At 38.2% G+C, this 21,271-nt stretch overlaps 1 protein-coding gene across 4 annotated transcripts in view; it reads left to right on the top strand.

The window, feature by feature from the left end:
• The window catches only part of dock4b (dedicator of cytokinesis 4b), a 108,567-nt gene that overhangs the window by 56,229 nt on the left and 31,067 nt on the right, over nucleotides 1-21,271 (top strand). For 3 of the 4 annotated variants that reach the window (XM_077544418.1, XM_077544420.1, XM_077544417.1), the window contains exons 16-38: nucleotides 761-914; nucleotides 2,914-3,011; nucleotides 3,434-3,517; nucleotides 3,881-3,981; nucleotides 4,287-4,368; nucleotides 5,915-6,085; nucleotides 7,610-7,802; nucleotides 7,882-8,018; nucleotides 10,139-10,273; nucleotides 10,717-10,815; nucleotides 11,970-12,064; nucleotides 13,087-13,162; nucleotides 13,277-13,377; nucleotides 13,441-13,499; nucleotides 13,570-13,718; nucleotides 14,263-14,348; nucleotides 16,766-16,792; nucleotides 16,954-17,049; nucleotides 17,134-17,194; nucleotides 17,273-17,366; nucleotides 19,287-19,435; nucleotides 19,843-19,929; nucleotides 20,007-20,111. In XM_077544418.1, coding sequence (XP_077400544.1) covers nucleotides 761-914; nucleotides 2,914-3,011; nucleotides 3,434-3,517; nucleotides 3,881-3,981; nucleotides 4,287-4,368; nucleotides 5,915-6,085; nucleotides 7,610-7,802; nucleotides 7,882-8,018; nucleotides 10,139-10,273; nucleotides 10,717-10,815; nucleotides 11,970-12,064; nucleotides 13,087-13,162; nucleotides 13,277-13,377; nucleotides 13,441-13,499; nucleotides 13,570-13,718; nucleotides 14,263-14,348; nucleotides 16,766-16,792; nucleotides 16,954-17,049; nucleotides 17,134-17,194; nucleotides 17,273-17,366; nucleotides 19,287-19,435; nucleotides 19,843-19,929; nucleotides 20,007-20,111 — 2,439 coding nt within the window. The remainder of the gene's footprint in view (nucleotides 1-760; nucleotides 915-2,913; nucleotides 3,012-3,433; nucleotides 3,518-3,880; nucleotides 3,982-4,286; nucleotides 4,369-5,914; nucleotides 6,086-7,609; nucleotides 7,803-7,881; nucleotides 8,019-10,138; nucleotides 10,274-10,716; nucleotides 10,816-11,969; nucleotides 12,065-13,086; nucleotides 13,163-13,276; nucleotides 13,378-13,440; nucleotides 13,500-13,569; nucleotides 13,719-14,262; nucleotides 14,349-16,765; nucleotides 16,793-16,953; nucleotides 17,050-17,133; nucleotides 17,195-17,272; nucleotides 17,367-19,286; nucleotides 19,436-19,842; nucleotides 19,930-20,006; nucleotides 20,112-21,271) is intronic. The other variant, XM_077544419.1, reaches the window with a different exon arrangement.

Here is a 21,271-nt window from a genome sequence, read left to right as displayed (position 1 = left end):
TGCGGACCAGACTGACATCGGTCGTACAGGGACCGAATAGCCCGTATCAGGGGGCTCGGTACCCCATACTCCCGAAGCACCCCTCACAGGACTCCCCGAGGGACACTGTCAAACGCCTTCTCCAAGTCCACAAAGCACATGTGGATTGGTTGGGCAAACTCCCACGAATCCTCGAGGACCCTGCTGAGGGTGTAGAGCTGGTCCACTGTTCCACGGCCGGGACAAAAACCACACTGCTCCTCCTGAATCCGAGTTTCGACCTCCCGACGGACCCTCCTCTCCAGCACCCCTGAATAGACCTTACCTGGGAGGCTGAGGAGTGTGATCCCTCTAAAGTTGGAATACACCCTCTGGTCCCCTTTCTTAAAAAGGGGAACCACCACCCCGGTCTGCCAATCCAGAGGCACTGTCCCCGATGTCCACGCGATGCTGCAGAGACGTGTCAACCACGACAGCCTCACAACATCCAGAGCCTTTAGGATGCCTTTAGCTTTTATAGTCTGATGACAAAGTGAGAAAATAGATTTGCCGCAAAAAAAGAGATTTTTTTTGGGGTTGTCCACATCAAAGAGAGAACAGGGAAGGGGTGGCCCATCAATATTTCATCCAGCAAGGTGACCTGTTCAGTTTAATGAGGCTACCAGGTAGCAAATGAGTGAGGAGGCCTACAGGTGTAATTTGGACTGTGCTAGTTTTCTAAGGAGCAGGCTAAGCAAGGCTTTTACATGGGACTTAATATGTTCTTGTCGCATATGACCAGTGTGAAGAGAACACCAGCTTGGCAGATTGCACACGCTATCTGAAGTTACCTTTCTCCAAGGCCAACATCCCATCCAACAACCAGACACTGAAAGGCACCAAGGAGTCTTTCTGGATCACCAGCTTCCTCTGCTCCACCAAGCTCACACAAAACGGTAAAAAGCCCTTTTTTTTCTTTTTTTTCTTTCTCTCTCTCTGTATTGGATGCTTGCCTGATGAATTGTGGTGAAGCTCAGTCTGGACTGAACTCAATAGTCACAAATAAAATGACCAAGTGTGACTATATTCTCCAAACTGGAAAGGCTGGTAATAAACATTTTGCTTTGGTTTTCCTTATTTTGTAAAACTAAACTAAATGTGCATATAAAAATGCTCACAACAATGTTAGTACATCAGTGGTGCCTTTGAGATATTCTTTATTCTGCTAGTTTACTACCAAAGTAAACAGAACAAAGAGAATCAAGGCAACAGATATTTGCACCAAAATGGCGGCAAAACAATAATGGCGATAACAATACTAATAGTTATAGATTGTTTATCTTCCACAAAGAACTTCTGATTTTACTGTAGCCTAGTGAGCTTTGTTGTGACGTCCCTATGTATCGTTTACAGTGATGCTGGTAACGTGTTACTCAGTAATGGCTGCAATTTTGAGTAATTAGTAATCTAACGTGTTACAATATCTATTAAACAATTACACAATTACTACATTACATTGTGACAAAATAAAGTTGTCAACTGTACAATGTCTATGGTCAGGGCAGACAATCGTCACTAGGTTGCAAGAGCATACAGATACCTTTGATGCAGCCTCTGACATGAAGAGGTGGCTTAAAGTAATGGTAGTTATTATAAAAAACGGGCAACAGGTGGCAGCAGAGTATAAGAGATCAACCAGGGCCATGCTGCAAAAAGCTAATTTACCCACAGTTTTAAACAGATTTGTGAATAATGATCAAACGTAGCTAAATTCTAATGCTAATTGCTGCAAAATGGAAACTGATACAAATGTACTTTTTTTCCTGATGAAAGAAGAGACTCGTAATCTTTCTTTTGGTTCTATGTTTTTATAGCAATAGAACACAATATGTTGTGGTCCTTGCAAAATCAGTCAAAATCCAGTAAAAAAGCCGGGGGCGAAGGGGGTTGTTTCAGTAACAATGGCTGCGAGTGAATGATTTGAACGTTACTGTTAAAAAGTCACTTCCAACTGGCAAAACCAGTTTGTTTAGTGGGTTGTTGGCGTCTTCTGAAAGTCTAATAAAGCAACTTCTAACGTAACTTAGTTACTTTTAAATTCAAGTAATCCGTAAAGTTACTTTTTGAAAGTAACTGTGCTTGTATATGTCAGTATGTCTTTAAAGGTGTAGTAGCAACACAGTATCCAACAAATTGCAGCACAAACAATTTTTATGTATTTAATGTTATCATTATAGTTGAGCCCCGCTCTTCTCTTCTTACATCATTTCACTTTAAAAGACACACAAGAATGCTTGATGAATGAAGAGTCCTTTTGACAGACTATAAAGGTAAACGTCTCAAGTACAGAACAACGCTTGAGTGCGACAAAAAAAAAAAAATTGCTTCAGGTTAAACCCAATCTGAAGAGACAGCCAAAAGACTCCAGAAGAATTATGTTTTATTCATGCGTACGTCTGGAGGAGCCGGGAAATTACTTCTTATCTCTTTTATGCGGCTTAACTTGAAAATGTCAACATTTGTTTGGATGTGCCTACGTAATTTAAGATGGCGCTGATGTCGATGTCACTCTCATTACTCCGCTTTGCTTTTCACTTCTTGTCACTTGTAGCTTTTTAGGATCTAACGTTTAACTTTGTACGCATATACTGTATATATCTCAGTTGTTGTTAATTAACCTGGGTTTGAATGATGTTATTTCTTTATTATTGTAGTCCCCTCATTCTCACTATCTGTGCAATATTAATTCACATGTTGTATACTGTATAATCTAATTTGGGGTGTTCCACAAGGTTCAATTCCGGGGCCTCCGCTTTTTTCATTGGGCTCCATCATAAGAAAACAGCGGTGGTAGTTTTAAAGTTCTCTATAAATCTAGAGTTAAGTTACCTATGTCTTAAATTTAGAACTGGTGGTGGTCAGTGCTTCCAACACGGTTCTGATATATGCCCTCAGGCGATATGCTGGACCTGTTGAAGTGGCGAGCGCACCCCGAGCGGATCAACGACAGCCTCTCTAAGCTGAAGGAGATCGATGGATCAGAGATAGTCAAAGTAGGCCTACAATCACGATTGACTGCTCATGTTGTCGTGGCTTTTTTATTTTTTATTTGGGCATTTAAATGATCTTTAATGACCTTTTATTTATTTTCTTAGTTCCCAGTTCCTTGTATCCTATTGTCTTTTAGCTTTTTTTAATTGTTTTTTATTTTCGTTTTCTTTTAGCCTTTAACTGCTTTTATTTTGTTGACTTTTTGTTCTTAGCTCTAGTGTTTCCTGGGTGCCTTTCCTTGCATGGTTTGTCTGTGCCTTGCCATGTTTTTTTTTGTGTGTGTGTGTGTATTTATGGACGTTCTAATTGTTTAGCACCTTGAGTTGCATTTTATTGTATGAAAGGTGCTATATAAATACTATTTTATTAATTGATGACCTTTTAACATAAAAAAAATCTCCCTTTATTTATTTATTTTCTGCAGTTTCTTCAAGACACTTTGGACACACTTTTTGGAATTCTGGACGAGAGCTCCCAGAGATACGGTCTGAAGGTGTTTGACTCCCTGGTAAGTGCTTTCTTGAAATGGCACCGGCCACAAACTAAAGAATCAAAAAGGCACCTGCTGTTGGAAGATGGAGAGATGTAACACATGAGAGCCCCGCCAAGCAATCTCGCCACGGTCACGCCGCGCTGCGCTGATAGATCTTTGTCTCGGAGCACGTATTTGGCAAGGTGCTCGAACTGATGAAAAGTTCTGACAATGTGACGTGTTTGTCAAGTTTAGCTTTTTTAGATCAGCCCAACAAGTCTGAAAAAATCAATATGTTTGTATATGGTAAAATGTCATTCTCATTTCTACTGGTCATATCACGTGCTATATGGCTAGATTTCATGTAAACTGTCCTTTCTGTCATCTTGTGTTTCCCAGGTCCACATCATCAACCTTCTCCAAGACAGCAAATTTCAGCACTTCAAGCCAGTCATGGACACCTACATCGAGAGCCACTTTGCAGGAGCTCTGTCATACAGGTATGTACTTCAAAACCAAAGGAATATTCTATTTCACTGGAAAAACTGTCAGGCAGGCGGTGTGAGAAGTCTCTGAGAATGCCTGCAAAATGCGTTGGCGCCCCTTTGTGGCCACACAAACAAAAAAAGGTGCTATCTTCTTATGCACTTCATTTCCTAGCCTGCTGTTCAGTCTGGCTGTCGACTTCATACTTGGTGTACCTGCTAAGATTGAGCACACACACACACACACACACACACACACACACACACACACACACACACACACACACATCATTAACCTTACCTACTGTTGTGTTTTAAAGGGACCTGATCAAAGTTCTCAAGTGGTACGTGGACCGCATTGTGGATGCTGAGCATCAGGAACATATTCAGCAGGTGCTCAAGGTGAGGGGCCATCGATTGATTGACACTTGGCTTGACAAGTGTCATATTTTAATCGCTGATTTTGATTTACACTGCAAAAAGGATAGAAGAAAATTTAAGAAAAAAATATTGTAAAATAAAATTTATTACTTCAAATAAGAAAAATAATCTGCCAACAGAACAAGAAAAAATTACTTAATTACTTAATTAATACTAAGCCCATAACAACCACAGCAGTCTTGAAAATAAGTGTTTTTAGACTAAAAACAAGTCGTGCTGACTTTTTCCAAGCTGTAATAAATAGAATTATTTTCTTAAAATACATAAATATGTTTATTCACGCTTGGATAACTTAGCCCGAGGGTCAAGCAGGGAGGTAATAGGTCCCATTTTTATTGTCTTTAGATTGACCCAGCCAGGGATTGAACCCAGAACCTCCATCTCTGAGGGTAGGCACTCTACCACTAGACCACTGAGCTGGTACTGGAACAGGGAAAAATGAGCTTCGTAAATATAATGAAACTAAACACCCAACCAATATTGCACTTTAGTCTGATTGTTTTCATATTTGTATTTTTTCAATTTATCTTATTACTAGATTATGCAAAATCTTAAAATAAGCATAATGATCTTGTCTGACAATTTCATTTTAAATAAAAATAACTTGTCAGATCAAAATAACCAAATTTAGGTTAAATTTAAGAAATCATATCTTACTTAAGATTTCATTTTTTGCAGTGTATTACAAAAATCTTAGTGTTTTTCGTTGCATTTCTACACCGCAGCAACCACAATTTCTCTCTCACTGAAAAAAAACAATTTATAGAATTTACACAATAAATGTATGGTAACAATTTGCAGCCACTTTAATTGGGTAAATATAAATTATACATTGTGGGTAAATATTTAATTAATTCAGTAAATATGAAATACTTAAATATGTTGGATGGAGTTTACCTAACATTTCTGATTACATTCTAAAACCAATTAATAATCATAATTGGGTAAAATTTAGTCACAATTTCTTAGTATACGACTATGTTGGACGTAACGTTTTGCGAACGACAAAAAGTTATCACCATAAAGGACAATTAAATTATTTAATCATAAACAAATGAGTTCAAAGAGTCTTCATGAATGATAAAAGATGAAACCCTACGTACAGTACGTGCATTATGTAAGTACGTGTTAAAATAACGTACATAACGCAAAGCAGTTAGGAAGAACCTCCCTGTCACTGTTTCGTGTTGTACGTGACTGAGAAACAGTTGTACTTTTTAGACATGGTTTGTGCCATCAATTGCACAAATCAAAATGGAGATCACTCTGATTGGCTGTGAAAATGCAGACCTGTGGCAGCTGTGTACATTTTACTACATTTTTCTCAGTATGTTTTAACCCGTTTTTATCGCTAACACTTCTTACTGTTATATAATAGATAGTGTAAGTTAAATTGACTCTATATTTGATAATTCCTTTGCTGTCTAATCAGGTACATTTTAGATAATAAATCGTTTTTTACAGTGATTGTTTCCAGATAAAGATTTTTTGCCTTGCTGTTTTCCAGGCCAGCGAGTACATCTTCAAGTACATCATCCAATCTCGCCGCCTCTTCTCCTTGGCAACGGGAGGCCAGAACGAGGAGGAGTTCCGCGTGTGCATCCATGAGCTCTTCATGTCCATTCGCTTCTTCCTCTCGCAGGAGAGCAAGGCCACCAGTCCGGTGGCACAAACACAGGCATGCGCATTTTCACTATGGCGGCTGCTGTGTGTATGTGTATGTGGAAAGAAGCAACACATTTCCTCGCACTCGATGCAGTTGTAATTTAATCGTTTCATGCTCCCAGTGGGTCTGGAGTCAAACTGCGCTTCAGCTTCTTTCCTTTTCCCTGCTGGGAGATCCGTGAATAGAGGCAGAAAAGCCTTGACGGATTTCAAGAAAGAGCAAAACAAACAGGATGATAAATGGAAATGACACACTCCAAACAGTTCTCCAGATGAAGTGTGTGTGTGTTCAGTTACTATCATCGTGTGGCCTAAATCATCCCTTAACGGGTGAGAATATGATTGGCACTGAAATGATCGTCACTATTCCAGTGGTGCCCTCTTCAGGCATGTCTGGAAAAGTGCGGCATCGGCCCTTAAAACTGAGCACACGTTTCCTTTCACATTCTTTGTCGCCATTCCAACTTTCATGTATTTCTCATTCTAACAATTCAGTTTGCAAGTTTCTCACAATTCCCACATACCAAAAAACTTTTTCACCATTACACGTTTTACACCAGTGTAAATTCCACGTCTACTTTTAGGGGTGTCAAAATTAGGGTGTTCATTTTGAGTTAATTTAAAGTTACTTTAATGCCACTCATTTCTTTAACACACGATTAATGACCGCCCCTTACTTGGAAAAGCCTGTACTGGGGGGATTCCAGTCGCAACGCAGCAGACACGTCCACGTCAAAATTTAGCAGTTATAAATGTAATAATGTTCAACTTTTATTTTACAATAAAAAAAAAATGTGCGGAGTTTTACAGGTTACTTCACGTTAAAGATTAGATCGCTCTTAATATGAAAAGAAAAATGCAATGAGCTGTTAGCAATGTCTTACAAATACAATTATGCCATCTAGTGGCAGATTTTTGACCAACACAAGTCAATATCAAACTCGTTTTTTACAGTACAGTACATCTAGTTTTGTGAATTATTATGATATTACTGTATCAATAGTCAGGTTTCCAATCCAAATTTTTTGAAATTTTAATGCAAATGTTGTGAAAAATGCGCTTAACGGACATGCGACTTTTTTCCGTCCGCTCTTCTTTTGCGAATTTGTAATCGTTTGGAGCCATTTATTAAAAATTTGAAATTGTCCAAATTCTCTGATTTTAGCATTTCAACAGTAATTGTTCACTAATTTTTGTAGTCATTCATGAAAGAAGATTGATCGTCATATGTGTTTAATCAAAATAAGACATTTACAAATATGAGGTAAGGAAGTTTGGCACTAAACTACTTTTTTTTTTGCAGTCCTATATTCCAATTACGCAGAATCCGTAACTCACTAAAATGAAGACATAGTAATGTGATCCTCAGTCAGCTTTTTTTTTTGTCCACTTAAATACCTATTACAGGCTATCTTGTAGCTTGAGTGTTTTCAGCTGCTGAGTATTAAAAAAATAAAAGTAATTTCAGTCTTTCGGGAAAGTTCATCTTTATTTTCCCTGTGCGCGCATACTTAACATGACGTGCTTCCACACACAGGCAGTGTTCCTGCGAACTTTCCCGGCGGTTTACGGCGAGCTCCTGAAGATCTTCACGGTGCGCGAGGTGGCCGCCTTCGTCCGGGAGACGCTGGGCAGCCTGCCCGCCATCGTCCACGCCGACTGCCCCTTGGAGGCCGTCAAGCTGCAGTGCCTTGCCAAGACGGTGGAGAGCCAACTGTACATCAACCCAGGTGAACACATCGGAAGGAGTCGTCATCTTCACACCGCTGCCTCCGAGCAACAACCTGACTTGGCTTGTCCTGGTTGTAGAATCGAGGTGCATCCTGCTGCCCGTGGTGCTGCGCATCCTTCAGGCTCACATGCAGGAACAGAGAGACCTGGTCGTGTGCGCACGCATCCTCACCAGCATGCTGTCGCTCATCAAGAAGGAGGAGAACGGCACCTCTGTGAGTATTTTACATTTCAAATGAAGATGGATTGGAATATTTACTACCTTGACTATCTGTGGCTGGGTTTGAAATCGCTCAGTAGAAAAATAGTTGGGTCAAAAAGGAGCCAATTTTGGGCCAAAAATGGACCAATCCACTACTTGTGTTAGTTTGACTAGGGATAGACCGATTATCGTCCAGTGCCGATATTTGGCATTTTAACAAATATCGGCATTGGCCTTTTTACGAATGCGTAGGCCGATAAACCTGGTATCTTACTGAGCGGTGAATGCTTGGGGACGTATAGCGAATTTAGGGTTTTCATCAGGATTTCTAAGATGTTCACAAACTGTTTACAACCTTTACAAACTCTGACAAAATCCTCCAAATTAGCTACATTTGCATGCATTTGTCGCTCAGTGAGATACAGAGAACTTTGATTTATGGATTTGTTTATAAAAATGATGACTCCCTACACTTTATATTTTTAAAAATTACAAAAATAAAATTAAGAAATTATGATAACATTTTAGAAAACTTTGTTTACAGTAGAAAATTTTAGGGAAACATTTAAATGTTCAGTTTTTAATTTAGCTTATCACATGCTGATGACCCTGGAATCTCCCTGCAATTTTTGTTATAATTTTTATACAAAGTTGTCAATTCTTTATATGTTTAAAAGGGATAGACCAATAATCGGCCTGGCTGATTATCGGCGCCGATATTGGGCATTTTGATGAATATCGGAATATCTGCCTTTTTCAAAAATCTGGCGGGCGATAAAAGTTCTAAAACCATTTTAAACTCAGGGAACAATTTATTTAAAATTTCAGTTGACTTTATAAGAGATGCTGCTAAACCTAGGAACCTTTTATTTTTAATTGACATTATGAATTAAAGAAACCTGAAGGTTTAAGATTTCGGGTATTTTTAAATTTTGGTATTGTATAAGATGTAAAAAAATACATTTTGAAAAGTCTGAAAAATTGTTCAATAAGCATGCTTTAAGACATTACTACAAAATAAATAGTGGCATTTGCATTTTAAGATTTTTTGACATCAATATTTTTTCCCCATTTTACTGAAAATAAGTATTGGCTTCAAATATCGGTTATTGGCCTCCTTGACTACGAATAATCGGCATTGGTAAAATACCATATCGGTCCATCGCTAATGTTTGAATTTATTTTTTTTTAATTTAATTTTGACGCTAATATCGGCTTAAAATATCAGTTATCGGTCTCCTTGACTACTAATAAATCGGTATCAGTATCAGCCTTGAGATGACTTTCTTCTGGTGTCTGGTTCCATAAATTATATATTTTTTATTATTATAATATATATATAAATAATTTCTTTTCCCCTACCACATACACAAAAAGTTTGACATTTTGGGCTTTTGGGTGAAATTACAGGATGGACCTAAAATGCAAAAAAATAGCAAAGGTCAAATTAAGTTTACACATTTTAGATTGATTTTGAAATTCGCTCGAAAGCCAAATATCCCTAACATTTTGAGTGTTGTGTCGTTTTCTATATCAGCATACAGGAAAACAACACACACTATTATGCCGTAAATCATCAGTGAATTGCCTCTGTTATTCAGTTCAAAGAGTGCACAAGTGAATTATGGCCATCATAACGGCGGAAAAAACAACCTTAAAGCTACAGGAATTAGTCTGCCGGCAATTTCCCGGCCAATCGGCTGCAGTCGCCGATTGCTTTGTTTTGTGCCTTTACGGTCAGTTTGTCAGAACCACGCTGGCCGCACCGTACTCCGCTAATGAGAAGCATCTATTTAGAAAGTGGGCGCTGTGCCACTCGGGCTGCTATTGTGTGTGTGTGTGTGTGTGTGTGTGCGCGCATGTGGTGAAGGACACACTCGCGCAGCAGATAGGCACCACATCTAAAGCGAGGTGACAGTGGTGACAGTCAAAAGCCAGCCCGGAGCTTCTTCTCATTATCACTCTGTCCAAAGCTTGTCTTGTCTCACACACACACACACACACACACACACACACACACACACACTGAAAGTGTATTTCAAACTTCCATTGTCACTTTCTCTGCACAGCTTGTGTTTTTTAAACTCGTTCCCAAAATATCACCCATGCAAATAAACGTAATTTGCTTGTCAGGAAGCGGCGGTCTCGGAAGAAGTGGACCTAATAGTGGAAAGCCTGCTGGGGGTGCTGTTAAGGACCATCCTGGAAATCAGCAACCGGCCGCAGCCTGCCGGTCCTGCCATGAGACTTCAATTTCAGGATGTCACTGTACGTGTGTGTGTGTGTGTGTGTGTGTGTGTGTGTGTGTGTGTGTGTGTGCGTCACCGTGTGTGTGTTGGCGTGCTCTCCTTTGGCAAGTAATTATAGATTTTAAATGGAGTTGCTGCAGTGGCGACTTTAATTGTGCCAACATCATTAACACAAATGGCAGTAATTAAGATTTATAATGCAACACACACTTGTCGGGGTGGGGGGGGGGGTGAGTTGGGGGGTTGCGCTGAGTAACTCGTCCTGAAGGATACTTGAAGAGGGGAGGGGCTCTCATGTCTCCACATATCTTGCAGCTGTCCAATAAAGTTAATTAAGGGCACACATTTGATAAATTCTTCATTTATTTTGGCAACTCTGCAGAAAAAAAATCAACAACAAAACAGAATACTGACACTTAATGATCACACTTTTCTGTGTGTGTGTGTGTGTCATCCCGCCAGGGGGAGTTTGTGGCGTGTTTGTTGGCGCTGCTGCGACAGATGAGTGACAGACACTACCAGCAGTTGCTGCAGGCGTTCGGCAGCAAAGACGACTTGAGGGTACGGGCACTCGCTCCGCATACCTGACTCACTCAGATGGTACCGCAGTGGTGGATTAAACCGGGAATGCTGAGTGTAATACCGACTAGCGGTCATTTAGTTCACTTTCATGTGGATCAAAATTCGATTCATATTCTGACAACTGGGTTTTTTTTTTGTGCAAGCTGTGAACATAAAAAAAAAAAAGAGGCTTCACACTGTTTCATGCCTACTGACTCATTTTATGGAACATAATTACTTTGCATAGTAGTAGTAGAAGAGTAGACTCTATTTGTCTTTATTTGTGTCTGTGTGATGATACTGCCCCCGGTGGTCAAGTTGTGCACACCAGCAGTCCTGATGCACAAACTATTGAATTCTTTACATTCTATTTATTTGTAATATTACTACTTTCATAAAGGACTATAGTGTAGTGTGCTCTTCTTTCATCAAAAAAATTAATTGATTCTGCATTTTTCTGTTTTTTTTATCAGCTGTAGAATAATGGTTGGTTTGACAAAATGCTGCCGTTTTTATGGAGGACCAAAACTGTCCACATTAAAAATAAATAAATAAATAAATGAATAAAATTGAAAATAAAAAAAGCATATAAAATTTTTCATTAAAAAAATTAAAATAAAATAAAATTACAAATGGAAATAAAAATTATATATAGTTTGCTGCAACGTGAGAGCAGAGCATTTTTATTTATTGATTGATATTTATGATTAATAATAATAGTAATTCTATTTATGTTTATTTTTTTCTTTATTTCCACATTTATTTTTATTTTTGAAATCTTGTTTTTTATTTTTGCATTTAGTTTTACTTTTATTTATTTATGGATATATATTTTCATTTTTTCCCCCTGTTTATATAAAATTTTTGTATTTAATTTTTAAATTCTATTTTTATATCCATTTTTTTATTTCTTTTTTATGTATTTATACATTTTTTCATTCATTTATTTATTTTTAATTTTGGCTGTTTTTGTCCCACAATACCTTTCTTCCAGTGGACACACAAAATGGTCTCTCATCTTTTATCTAAAATGGTGCTGCCATCTACTGATGGTTTTGCATCAGTAAAGTTGTTTCCTTGCTTGAAACTTACTGTACTGTACTACGGTAGCGCAAGTAGCTAATGCTTGGAATGTTTCCTTGCGGTGAGTCCAGGACTTCCTCCTCCAGATCTTTACGGTCTTCAGGATTCTCATCCGACCGGAGATGTTCCCTAAAGACTGGACTGTCATGAGGCTGGTTACCAACAAGTAAGCGTGTCCTCATTGTCGCTTGTTATAAAACAAATCTTTATTGTTTGTGTGCGTGTTTAATGCTAAATTGAATGCATCTGGTTCTCTAGAGCAGGAATGGGAAACTTGGAGGACACCATTTTTCATTAGATTGAAAGCTTTCATGGCTGATAGAATCTCTAAGCAAGCTAGGTTTGAGATTTGAGTTTAAATTCTTTCAAAATATCATTTACATCCTATTTTGCCTGAAAGACATTTTTCTTAACCTACGTATTTAGTCCTGGCTTCTTACTAGGGGTGTGCCAAAAAATTGATTCTTATGAGACTCACAATTCTCATTTAGTACGATTCAGAATCGATTTTAGATGTCCCAAAATTGATTTTATTTTAATTATTTTATACTGTCTTCCCTTTGTTTGTGTTTGCCTTTATTGGGAGCGCTTTTCATGTTGTACCCGGGTTGGCCACTTAGGGGCAGTGTGGTTCCACGCGGTCTGATACACTGTTAAGTTGTAGCCACATTAGAAGTAGAAGGAAAAAGTCACGATCAAGTTATTCCAATAAAAGTTGTTTTTTTTGCAGCGTGGAGCCGTTCTTTTGAGTGATAAAAGTGCAGCGAGGAGAGCACTAATTAGCATTGGCGAGTCAGACTGGAGTAGATCATTACGATTCCTTGAACATCTATAAATTGAAGCAAAAATCTTTGTCGATCAAATCATTTTGAACCAAAAATCGTTCCCAATCGAAAATCGATTCTGAATCGAATCGCACACCCAAAAATCGCAATCACAATCGAATCGTGAGACATTTCAAAGATTCCCACCCCTACTTCTTACCACACCTGCTCGCTTCTTCTCTGGTCTCCCATCTAGTGGTGAACATTGTTACTGCATCTTTTAGCAGCTGTGCTACAGTAAACATTTTTTGTATTCAAAAATAAAGTTTTCCCCATCCCTGCTCTCAAAGTTTCCCGTCTTGATGCAGTTTTTACTCCAAGGTGACACGCTCTTGTAAGTGACTCTCTGTGGTGCTTCTTACAGCGTCATTATCACCACCGTCCTCTATCTCTCTGAAGCCCTGAGGAAAAACTTTCTCAATGACAAGTTTGACTACAAAGTAAAGTACAATACATTCCAAAAAAAAAGCTCACTAAGAAGCTTTTTTATGGGCCATGAATCAAACTGATGTTCAGTGTTGGCCTGTCTGATTGAGTTTTTGTTTGTTTTTCAGGTGTGGGATTCGTACTTCTACCTGTCAGTATTGTTTATCAACCAGCCCTGCCTTCAGCTGGAGTTGTTCTCCCCCTCAAAGAGGAAGAAGACGTTGGAAAAGTAAGTCTGGCGTGACAAGTGGCACGCCAACATCGCCTCACGTCATGTTGTTGCGTCGCGCAGGTACGGAGACATGAGGGTGATGATGGGCTGTGAGATCTTCAGCATGTGGCAGAATTTAGGTGAGCTGATCCCGGGAAGTGTCGTGAAATGGAATGCTTGCAACTTTGCTGACGGCTGCGCCTTCTCCAGGGGAGCACAAGTTGAATTTCATCCCGGCGATGATTGGTCCCTTCCTGGAGGTGACGCTGGTGCCGCAGCCCGACCTGAGGAACGTCATGATCCCCATCTTCCACGACATGATGGATTGGGAGCAGAGGCGCAGCGGCAATTTTAAACAGGTACGCTGTGGCAAATTTAGAAAGTCAACTTGAACCCGCAAAGCTTTAACTCATTCCCTCGCAGATATTTTGCACTGAAGCAAGCTCCTTCGCTCCCGGCTGTTTTACTGGATTTTGACTGATTTTGCAAGGCCCACAGATTATTGTGTTATTACTATGAAAACATGTGACCTACCAAATGAAAGATAAGAGTCTCTTCTTTCATCTGAAAAAAAAACCTACATTTGTATCTGTTTCAGTTTTACAGCAATTAGCATTAGAATTTAGCTAAGTTTCATCATTATTCACCAATCTATTAAAAACTGGGTAAATGAGTTTTTTGCAGCATAGCCCTGGTTGATCTCTTATACTCTGCTGCCACCTGTTGGCCGTTTTTTGTAATAACTATCATTGCTTTAAGCCACCTCTTCATGTCAGAGGTTGCTATGCTCTATTATTAAAAAAATAAGTTTTTGGGACCATGGCAATATTTTAAATGGAACGTTTTTGGGTTTTTGGGAGCAAATGAGGTAAAATCATCATCTTTTTTGTTTTTGTTTTATAGGTGGAGGCAAAGCTCATCGACAAGCTGGACAGCCTGATGTCAGAAGGCAAAGGAGATGAGACATACAGGGAGCTCTTCAACAGCATGTGAGTTGGAAAAAAACTGCTTGAGCTCAGCTGGTTAATTGAAGCATTTATGACAGATGAACTTTTCATTTGAGGTGCGTCAGTACAGACATGCTACAAAATAGAATCGAAACTTGAGCTAAAGCTGTTTTTTGACAAGTCAATTTAATGTAACATTGTCAGCAAATGTTGGTGGCAGCTGGATGGCTTAGTAGGCATTTAGGTAACACTACAAACAGAATCCTGAATGTTGGTAGTAAAATGTTTTTTTCTTTTCTTTTTTTAACCAAATCTATTCTGATAACCTGAACCAATTACTCTAGTGCTGTCACTATCAAATATTTTTAGAATCGGTTAATCTATCGATTATTCAATTGATTAATCAGATTCATTTCAACTTTGCATTAAAGTGTATTACAAACGCAAACACCCCACGCCCCCCCCCCCCCTCCATTAGCGTTTATTAACCAGTGATTGGTGTTTATTTCGTACTTTGTATTCGTAAAGTGATTTAAAAAAATAAAATAAAATAAAAAAGGGGGGGGGGGGGGATTTGATGTACTATGTTAGCAGTTCGGTCATTGTTTTCCAAAGTAAAAACAGATTTTTACAAATGTCTTAATTTGATTAAACACAGAAGATAATCAAAAATCTGTGAATAATTACTGTTGACATGCTGAAATCAGAGGATTTGGACAATTTTGAATTAAAAAATGTCTCCAAATACAAACGAGCACATGGACCCTAAGCTGCAGAATCAAATGTCCTCAAAACCATGAATGGGTTTATTATTGTTTTTTTGGGTCGCTCACGTCTTATCAACTGATCAATTGAAAAAGGAGCTGAGCCTTGTCAGCCGTAGCGATGCGCTCATCTCATGGTTATAACAATGCCACCAAAAGATTTGTTTTTTTGTCAAGCCTAACAAAGAGATGCGTGAAGATTGCTTTGGTATCCTAGCAACAATAAGCTTTGCTGGAAAGCAGTGTGTTTGTGCCACCACAGCAAATAAACACACTCTTTGTTAGGTTTGAATGACTTTTCGGATGTATTTATGGGTCGCTAATACAAAGGTGAGTGCGGGTCAGCGTTCATCTTCACGCACACGCGTCTGTGTCCAGTCTTGGTCTACTCCGTCCTTGTCTTTCCAGGTTTGTGCTCCTGCATGCCTAATTTGTGTGTTTGTGAGTGTGTGTGTGTGTGTGTGTACATCCCATTTCTTTGAATATTTTGTCCTTTAACGGGTTTCGGCTTCCAGCCGGTGTAATTTTAATACAATTGCGCATCCTGTACAGCATCGCAAGTCCTTCGTCTTTTCATGGTCCGTCCTCATAAGTGAGCCGTTTACACAATATTCATGTTAAAGGGATACTTGACTCTTTGAACCATTTTCAATAAAAAGTTAATATTTTGTCCGGAATTAATTTGATAACTTATTTTCATGTACAATTAATAAAAACAATTTTTTACATTTGCTGTCCATTGAAAATGACATCACCTGTGCTGATGATGTAAGTAACAACCCATCATGGCTCACCTGTTTTCTGGGTTTGGTCAGCAAACTGAACCATCATTGGTCATTACCCACTTTCTCAGCACAGGTGATGTCATCTTCAGTCGACAGCAAGTGAAAAAATTGTTTTTTAACTCATTTGCTCCCAAAAACGTATAAACACTATTGTGTTCTATTTTAAATATTTCCATGGTCCCAAAATTGTATTTATACATTTATTTATTTTTTATGCTAAAGCATACAGAAGACTTTGGTGCACCCTCTGAACTACAGAAAACGGGTGAAGCAATGGCGGTTATTACAAAAATGGCCAGCATGTGGCAGCAGAGTATAAGAGATCAACCAGGGCCATTTTGCAAACAAGCTGATTTCCCCACTGTTTTAAACAGATTTGTGAATAATGATGAAACTCTAATGCTAATTGCAGCAAAACGGAAACAGATAGAAATATAGGCTCTAATCTTTCTTTTGGTAGGTTCCATGTTTTTATAGCAATAGAACCCAATATTCTGTGGGCCTTGCAAAATCAGTCAAAATCCAGTAAAACAACCGGGAGCGAAGGGGTTTGCTTTAGTGAAAATGTTTGCCAGTGAATGAGTTAAAGGTACTAATTGTACATGAAAAATAATGACGTTATCACATTCATTCTGGACAAAATATGAACTTTTTCCTGCTGAAAATGGCTGAATGAGTCAAGTATTCCTTTAAACACAATATATAGTAGAATAATGAGTAGATATAAAATGTCTTTCATTTAGCGTGCTTTCAATAGCATCTCATATTTGTTTTCTTAATTGTTATTATTTCAACGGCAACGATATTTCCTCCTCTTTAGCGCTACTAACCCAAAACTAACGTGTGTGTGTGTGTGTGCTAATATTAATGGTATGAATTTATCCCGCTTATGCTTTCCTGCCTGGAGTAGAATTCCTCTGTTTGGTCCGTACCCTAGGTAAGACGCTCTTCTCTTTCTGTTCTCTCTGTGTCGTCTTTGTGCGGACGTTGTGGTCCACAATGAAATGGTCCTTTTGTTGTTGGGTCGAGTGTCGTCGTTTGCCCTCGTTTGCATTTCCTGACCTCCCTCATTGGTCTTGGGCGTCTCTCGTTCTGCAGCCTGCTGAAGAAGATCGAGCGTGAGACGTGGCGGGAGAGCGGCATCTCCCTCATCGCCACCGTCACCCGATTAATGGAGCGGCTGCTGGATTACAGGTGGAATCTGTTCAAATGGTTCAATCCCAAATTCATGAATGTTTTTTTTGTTTTGTTTTTCACTCTTTGGTGCTTTTGTCACAGGGACTGCATGAAGCTGGGGGAAGTGGATGGCAAGAAAATAGGATGCACTGTCAGTTTATTGGTGAGAACAAGACATGAAATTCTGGATTGGCATTTGCATGATTTCAAGAAGTCCGTTTGATGTGTTGTCTCGATTCAGAACTTCTACAAAACAGAACTGAACAAGGAGGAAATGTACATCCGTTACATCCATAAACTGTATGACCTGCATCTCAAGGCGCAAAACTACACAGGTAACATGATATCTTAGCATGCATATTGCCGAATACTCTAATGCAGTGCTTCTTAATCTTGTTGGAGGTATTGAACCCCACCAGTTTCCTATTCACAGTCACCAAACCGTTCTTTATTGAAAAGAAGTGTTTCTTTAGTTTTGCTAGATAGCGAGTTCGGTTGTGCAGGACTAGATTTGCTCAACTGGCATTGCAAAACATGCATCATTAAAAAAACTGTTGTTTTCTTAAAGCTCCTATATTATTCAACTTTTCCACTAAAAGACATGTCTGTGACATGCATTCGTCAAAATTGACTTTGGATCTAATATTTTTTGCCGTCCCTAAATCAGCAGAAAAACGCTCTGTTCAAAACAGCTTGTTTAAGGTTGTGTCACTTTTATGTAAATAGCTGCATCAGGCCACAGCTGTGATTTCGGCTCCAGGAGCCAATGTGCTAATGTTGTGAACGGAAACGACTCGGCCATGCGAGCAGGAGCAGTGTGGTCCAACCGTACCAATTTGAGCCAAACAGACATGTCTTTTACACATTTGACAACTGTCTTAATATGTGCAAAAGTGGCAAAACGTTTTACCGTAAAAAAAAGTAGCATAACGTTACTACAGACACTATGTTGTAGCGTTAGTTTGCGATTGCTTAGGCAATGGTTATTTGACTGACTTTTTTCACCTGGTTGGATTGTAGACAGGCCGGGGATGCAAATTATTGATAGAAAACCGCACTGAAGTGCATTTTCATTCTATGGGACCTTTAAAATGGAACCAGGGTTATTATAGTTTTGGAATTTTCATTTTAGTTAGTTTTTATTTTGCTTTGAGTTTGTTTTTTTAATTTTGTTACTTTTAATTAGTTTTCAAGGTGGTTGTGTTTTTCTTTTTTTTTTAGTTTTAGTTATTTTTCACCCAAAAAATCTTAATTTTAGTTTAGTTTTAGTTCATTTTTTTGGGGTATTACTTGTGCGCACTATTTAATAAACACCATGGTAAAATGAAAAATAGTGATGCATTTCTTACCTAGCAATGCATTTTGGCTGAGTTAAATGAAAAAGCAGGCGAACCAAGCCAATATAGCCAAGAGTCAAGTATGAAAAATTGTCGGCTAGGAACGACGTCATCTGAAGGTGCTTTTCTATTGGCTGCTGCTAGATGACGTCACTTCTGTGTGACACACTTTCAAACGTCCTTTTTCTGGTTAATATCTAAATAAATATACTTAAAATCACATTTAATTTCATCCGCAAAGGCTCATGTATTAAATTACTTACTAAAGCAAAGGACATTTTCGCTATAATTATAGCTCGTTTTAGTTAATTTAGTAAACATAAAATGTAGTTTCAGTTAGTTTTTGTTTTTTAACAAGCATTTTTGTTTTATTTTGTTAACAAAGTTGTCGTTTTTTTTTTTAGTTTAGTTTTAGTTTTTTCTTTAGTTTTTGTTAACTAAAATAACCTTGGATGGAATCCAATGGAAACAGCAGAGGCCCCAGAATTGAACCCTGTGGAACACCATGTGTTCCGTTATACATGTGAATTCATATTGCACCGCGTTCTTGTTTTGCTCGACATAGTATGAAGGGATTACAATAATAAAGACATCACAATGTACAATCACAACATTCAAAAGTTGACTACTGAGCGCATCAAATTCCCCGCAGCAAAAAACCCCCAACTGTTTTATTAGTTTTTATTTTTTGGAAAATGTTTCATTTTATTATTTTTTGTTTTAGTTGTTATTAGTTTTACTGTTAGTTTTATTTTTTTTTATTTGTTGAGTGCAAGAGCTGCTACAAAAATACGTAAACAAAAAATATATTTTTAAAAGCTGTCTCATTTTTATTACATTTTTCAGGATTTTTCAATTTGAGTTTTGGTTATTTGATTTGATTTTATACTACAATAACCCTGACCCTAACCGATACAGAGGCGTCGTACACCCTGCTGCTGTACGACGAGCTCCTGGAGTGGTCGGACAGGCCCCTGCGGGAGTTCCTCAACTACCCCATGCAGAGCGAGTGGCAGAGGAAGGAATTTTTGCACCTCACCATTGTCCAGAACTTTGACAGAGGCAAGGTGAGCAATGGAAACCCTCAATATTATCCAGGTTAGTTTTTAGCTCCTTTAATGCTAAATAAACAGCAACCGTCATAATTATTCAACTTGGAGTTGACCTTGAATTCCACCATCCCTGCTGAGTATGATCATGGCAGGAGTAAGAACCTCTTCAACTCTTGCACACACAAAATGAATCCTGTTAACTTCCCTGATGGAAAGACATACATTAGCTTGATGTCGGCTGCCCGTGCGCTGTGGGGAAAGAAGGAGCTTTCCATTTAATTAGCAAAATGTGAACGTCAACCTGCACACAGTTTGGCTCCCTTGCTTTGAAGTCGACCCATCAGCGCCACCTAGTGCACTCAGTTCAGCTGTGCAGCCAAGTGAATTGAAGATTGAGTTGACGTTTGTTTGGTTGTCAACAGTGTTGGGAGAATGGCATCATCCTGTGCCGAGAGCTGGCCGACCAGTACGAGTCCTACTATGACTACAGGAATCTCAGCAAGATGAGGGTGAGTAACCCATGCCAAATATTATTAGATTGGCTTTTTTGGGGGGGGCATTCATGCATTTGTATTTGAGTCGCTAGATGATGGAAGCGTCGCTGTACGACAAGATCATGGACCAGCAACGGCTTGAGCCAGAATTCTTCAGGGTGGGATTCTACGGAAAGAAGTTCCCCTTTTTCTTACGGGTAAAACAAAAAGGTTTTCAATGCAATGATTTAGTAATACTCGTACAATTTCATAAAAAAAAGAAAAATAAGTAATTTCCAAACTGCCCACACACAACACATTATTACTGTGCAATCACCGATCATCTGGTGTGCAAGGATAGAAATGTATTAGAATAAAATAGTCCAACCCAAGACCGCCCCCTCATTTGAATAATATTTCGTGATGCATTTCATGCTGACACAATGACTGCAGCATGAAATGAATAAATATGAGAGTAGAGTGTTTTTACTTATTATGTATTTATTTTTATATTTATTTTATTTTACTTTTTATTTACGTGTGTATTTTGTAGGCATTGTCTCCATTTATATTATTTGTTTATTTCATTTTTGAATATTTTTTTGTATCTGGTTTTATTTATTTATTTCACTTTTATTTATTTATTTACTTTGGCACTTTTGGTCCTCCATAGATGTCATGATGTAAATGTCATTGTACTAGTCGACTAATCAACTAGTCCGTACAACCCCGTATATACATACTCTTGTACCTTTTATGGCAATTTTGGTAGTTTCCCTTGATATTTTTCTGATGTTAAAAATGTGCCTTGACTATTTAAAATTTAGGAATGCCAATTTCCAGTTAATTGAAACCTATTTGACTTTATTCATAGGATAATCTAAATATTTTATGTGGTGGAAATAGGGCTGCTTGATTATTAAAAAAAAAAAAATGTTAATCACGATTATATTGGTAATAATTGAAATCACGATTAGGACGATCTTTTATTTTTTGGGTACAAAAACAAGAAAATGTTTAAATACAAATTTTTGAAACGCTATAATTATGCAAGTTTCTTTTGTATGAAACAAAATTTATAAAAATTAAAGGTGCAAATGTATACATTTAAACAACTCAAAATTAGTATTAGTCTTTTTTTTACGATTATGTGATTTTGTAATTGTGGAGTGTAATAGAATAAATTGTAATTGAAATTTGATGAATTGGACAGCCTTTTGTGGAAATCTATATAAACCCGTGCAAATATGTTTACTGCAGCTCCAAGGTGCTGAAAGAACTTAATTAAGCGCTAATGCTTAACCTTGGAAAAGCTGTAAAAACTATAAACTCTTCATTCATTTATTTGTCCTCATGAGAAGTAGTAACAAGCCGAAAG

Source organism: Vanacampus margaritifer, chromosome 15, assembly GCF_051991255.1.
Source record: "Vanacampus margaritifer isolate UIUO_Vmar chromosome 15, RoL_Vmar_1.0, whole genome shotgun sequence".
NCBI classification, from domain to species: domain Eukaryota; kingdom Metazoa; phylum Chordata; class Actinopteri; order Syngnathiformes; family Syngnathidae; genus Vanacampus; species Vanacampus margaritifer.
The sequence above is the reverse complement of the archived record's forward strand: the minus strand, read 5'-3'. Positions and strand labels throughout refer to the sequence as shown.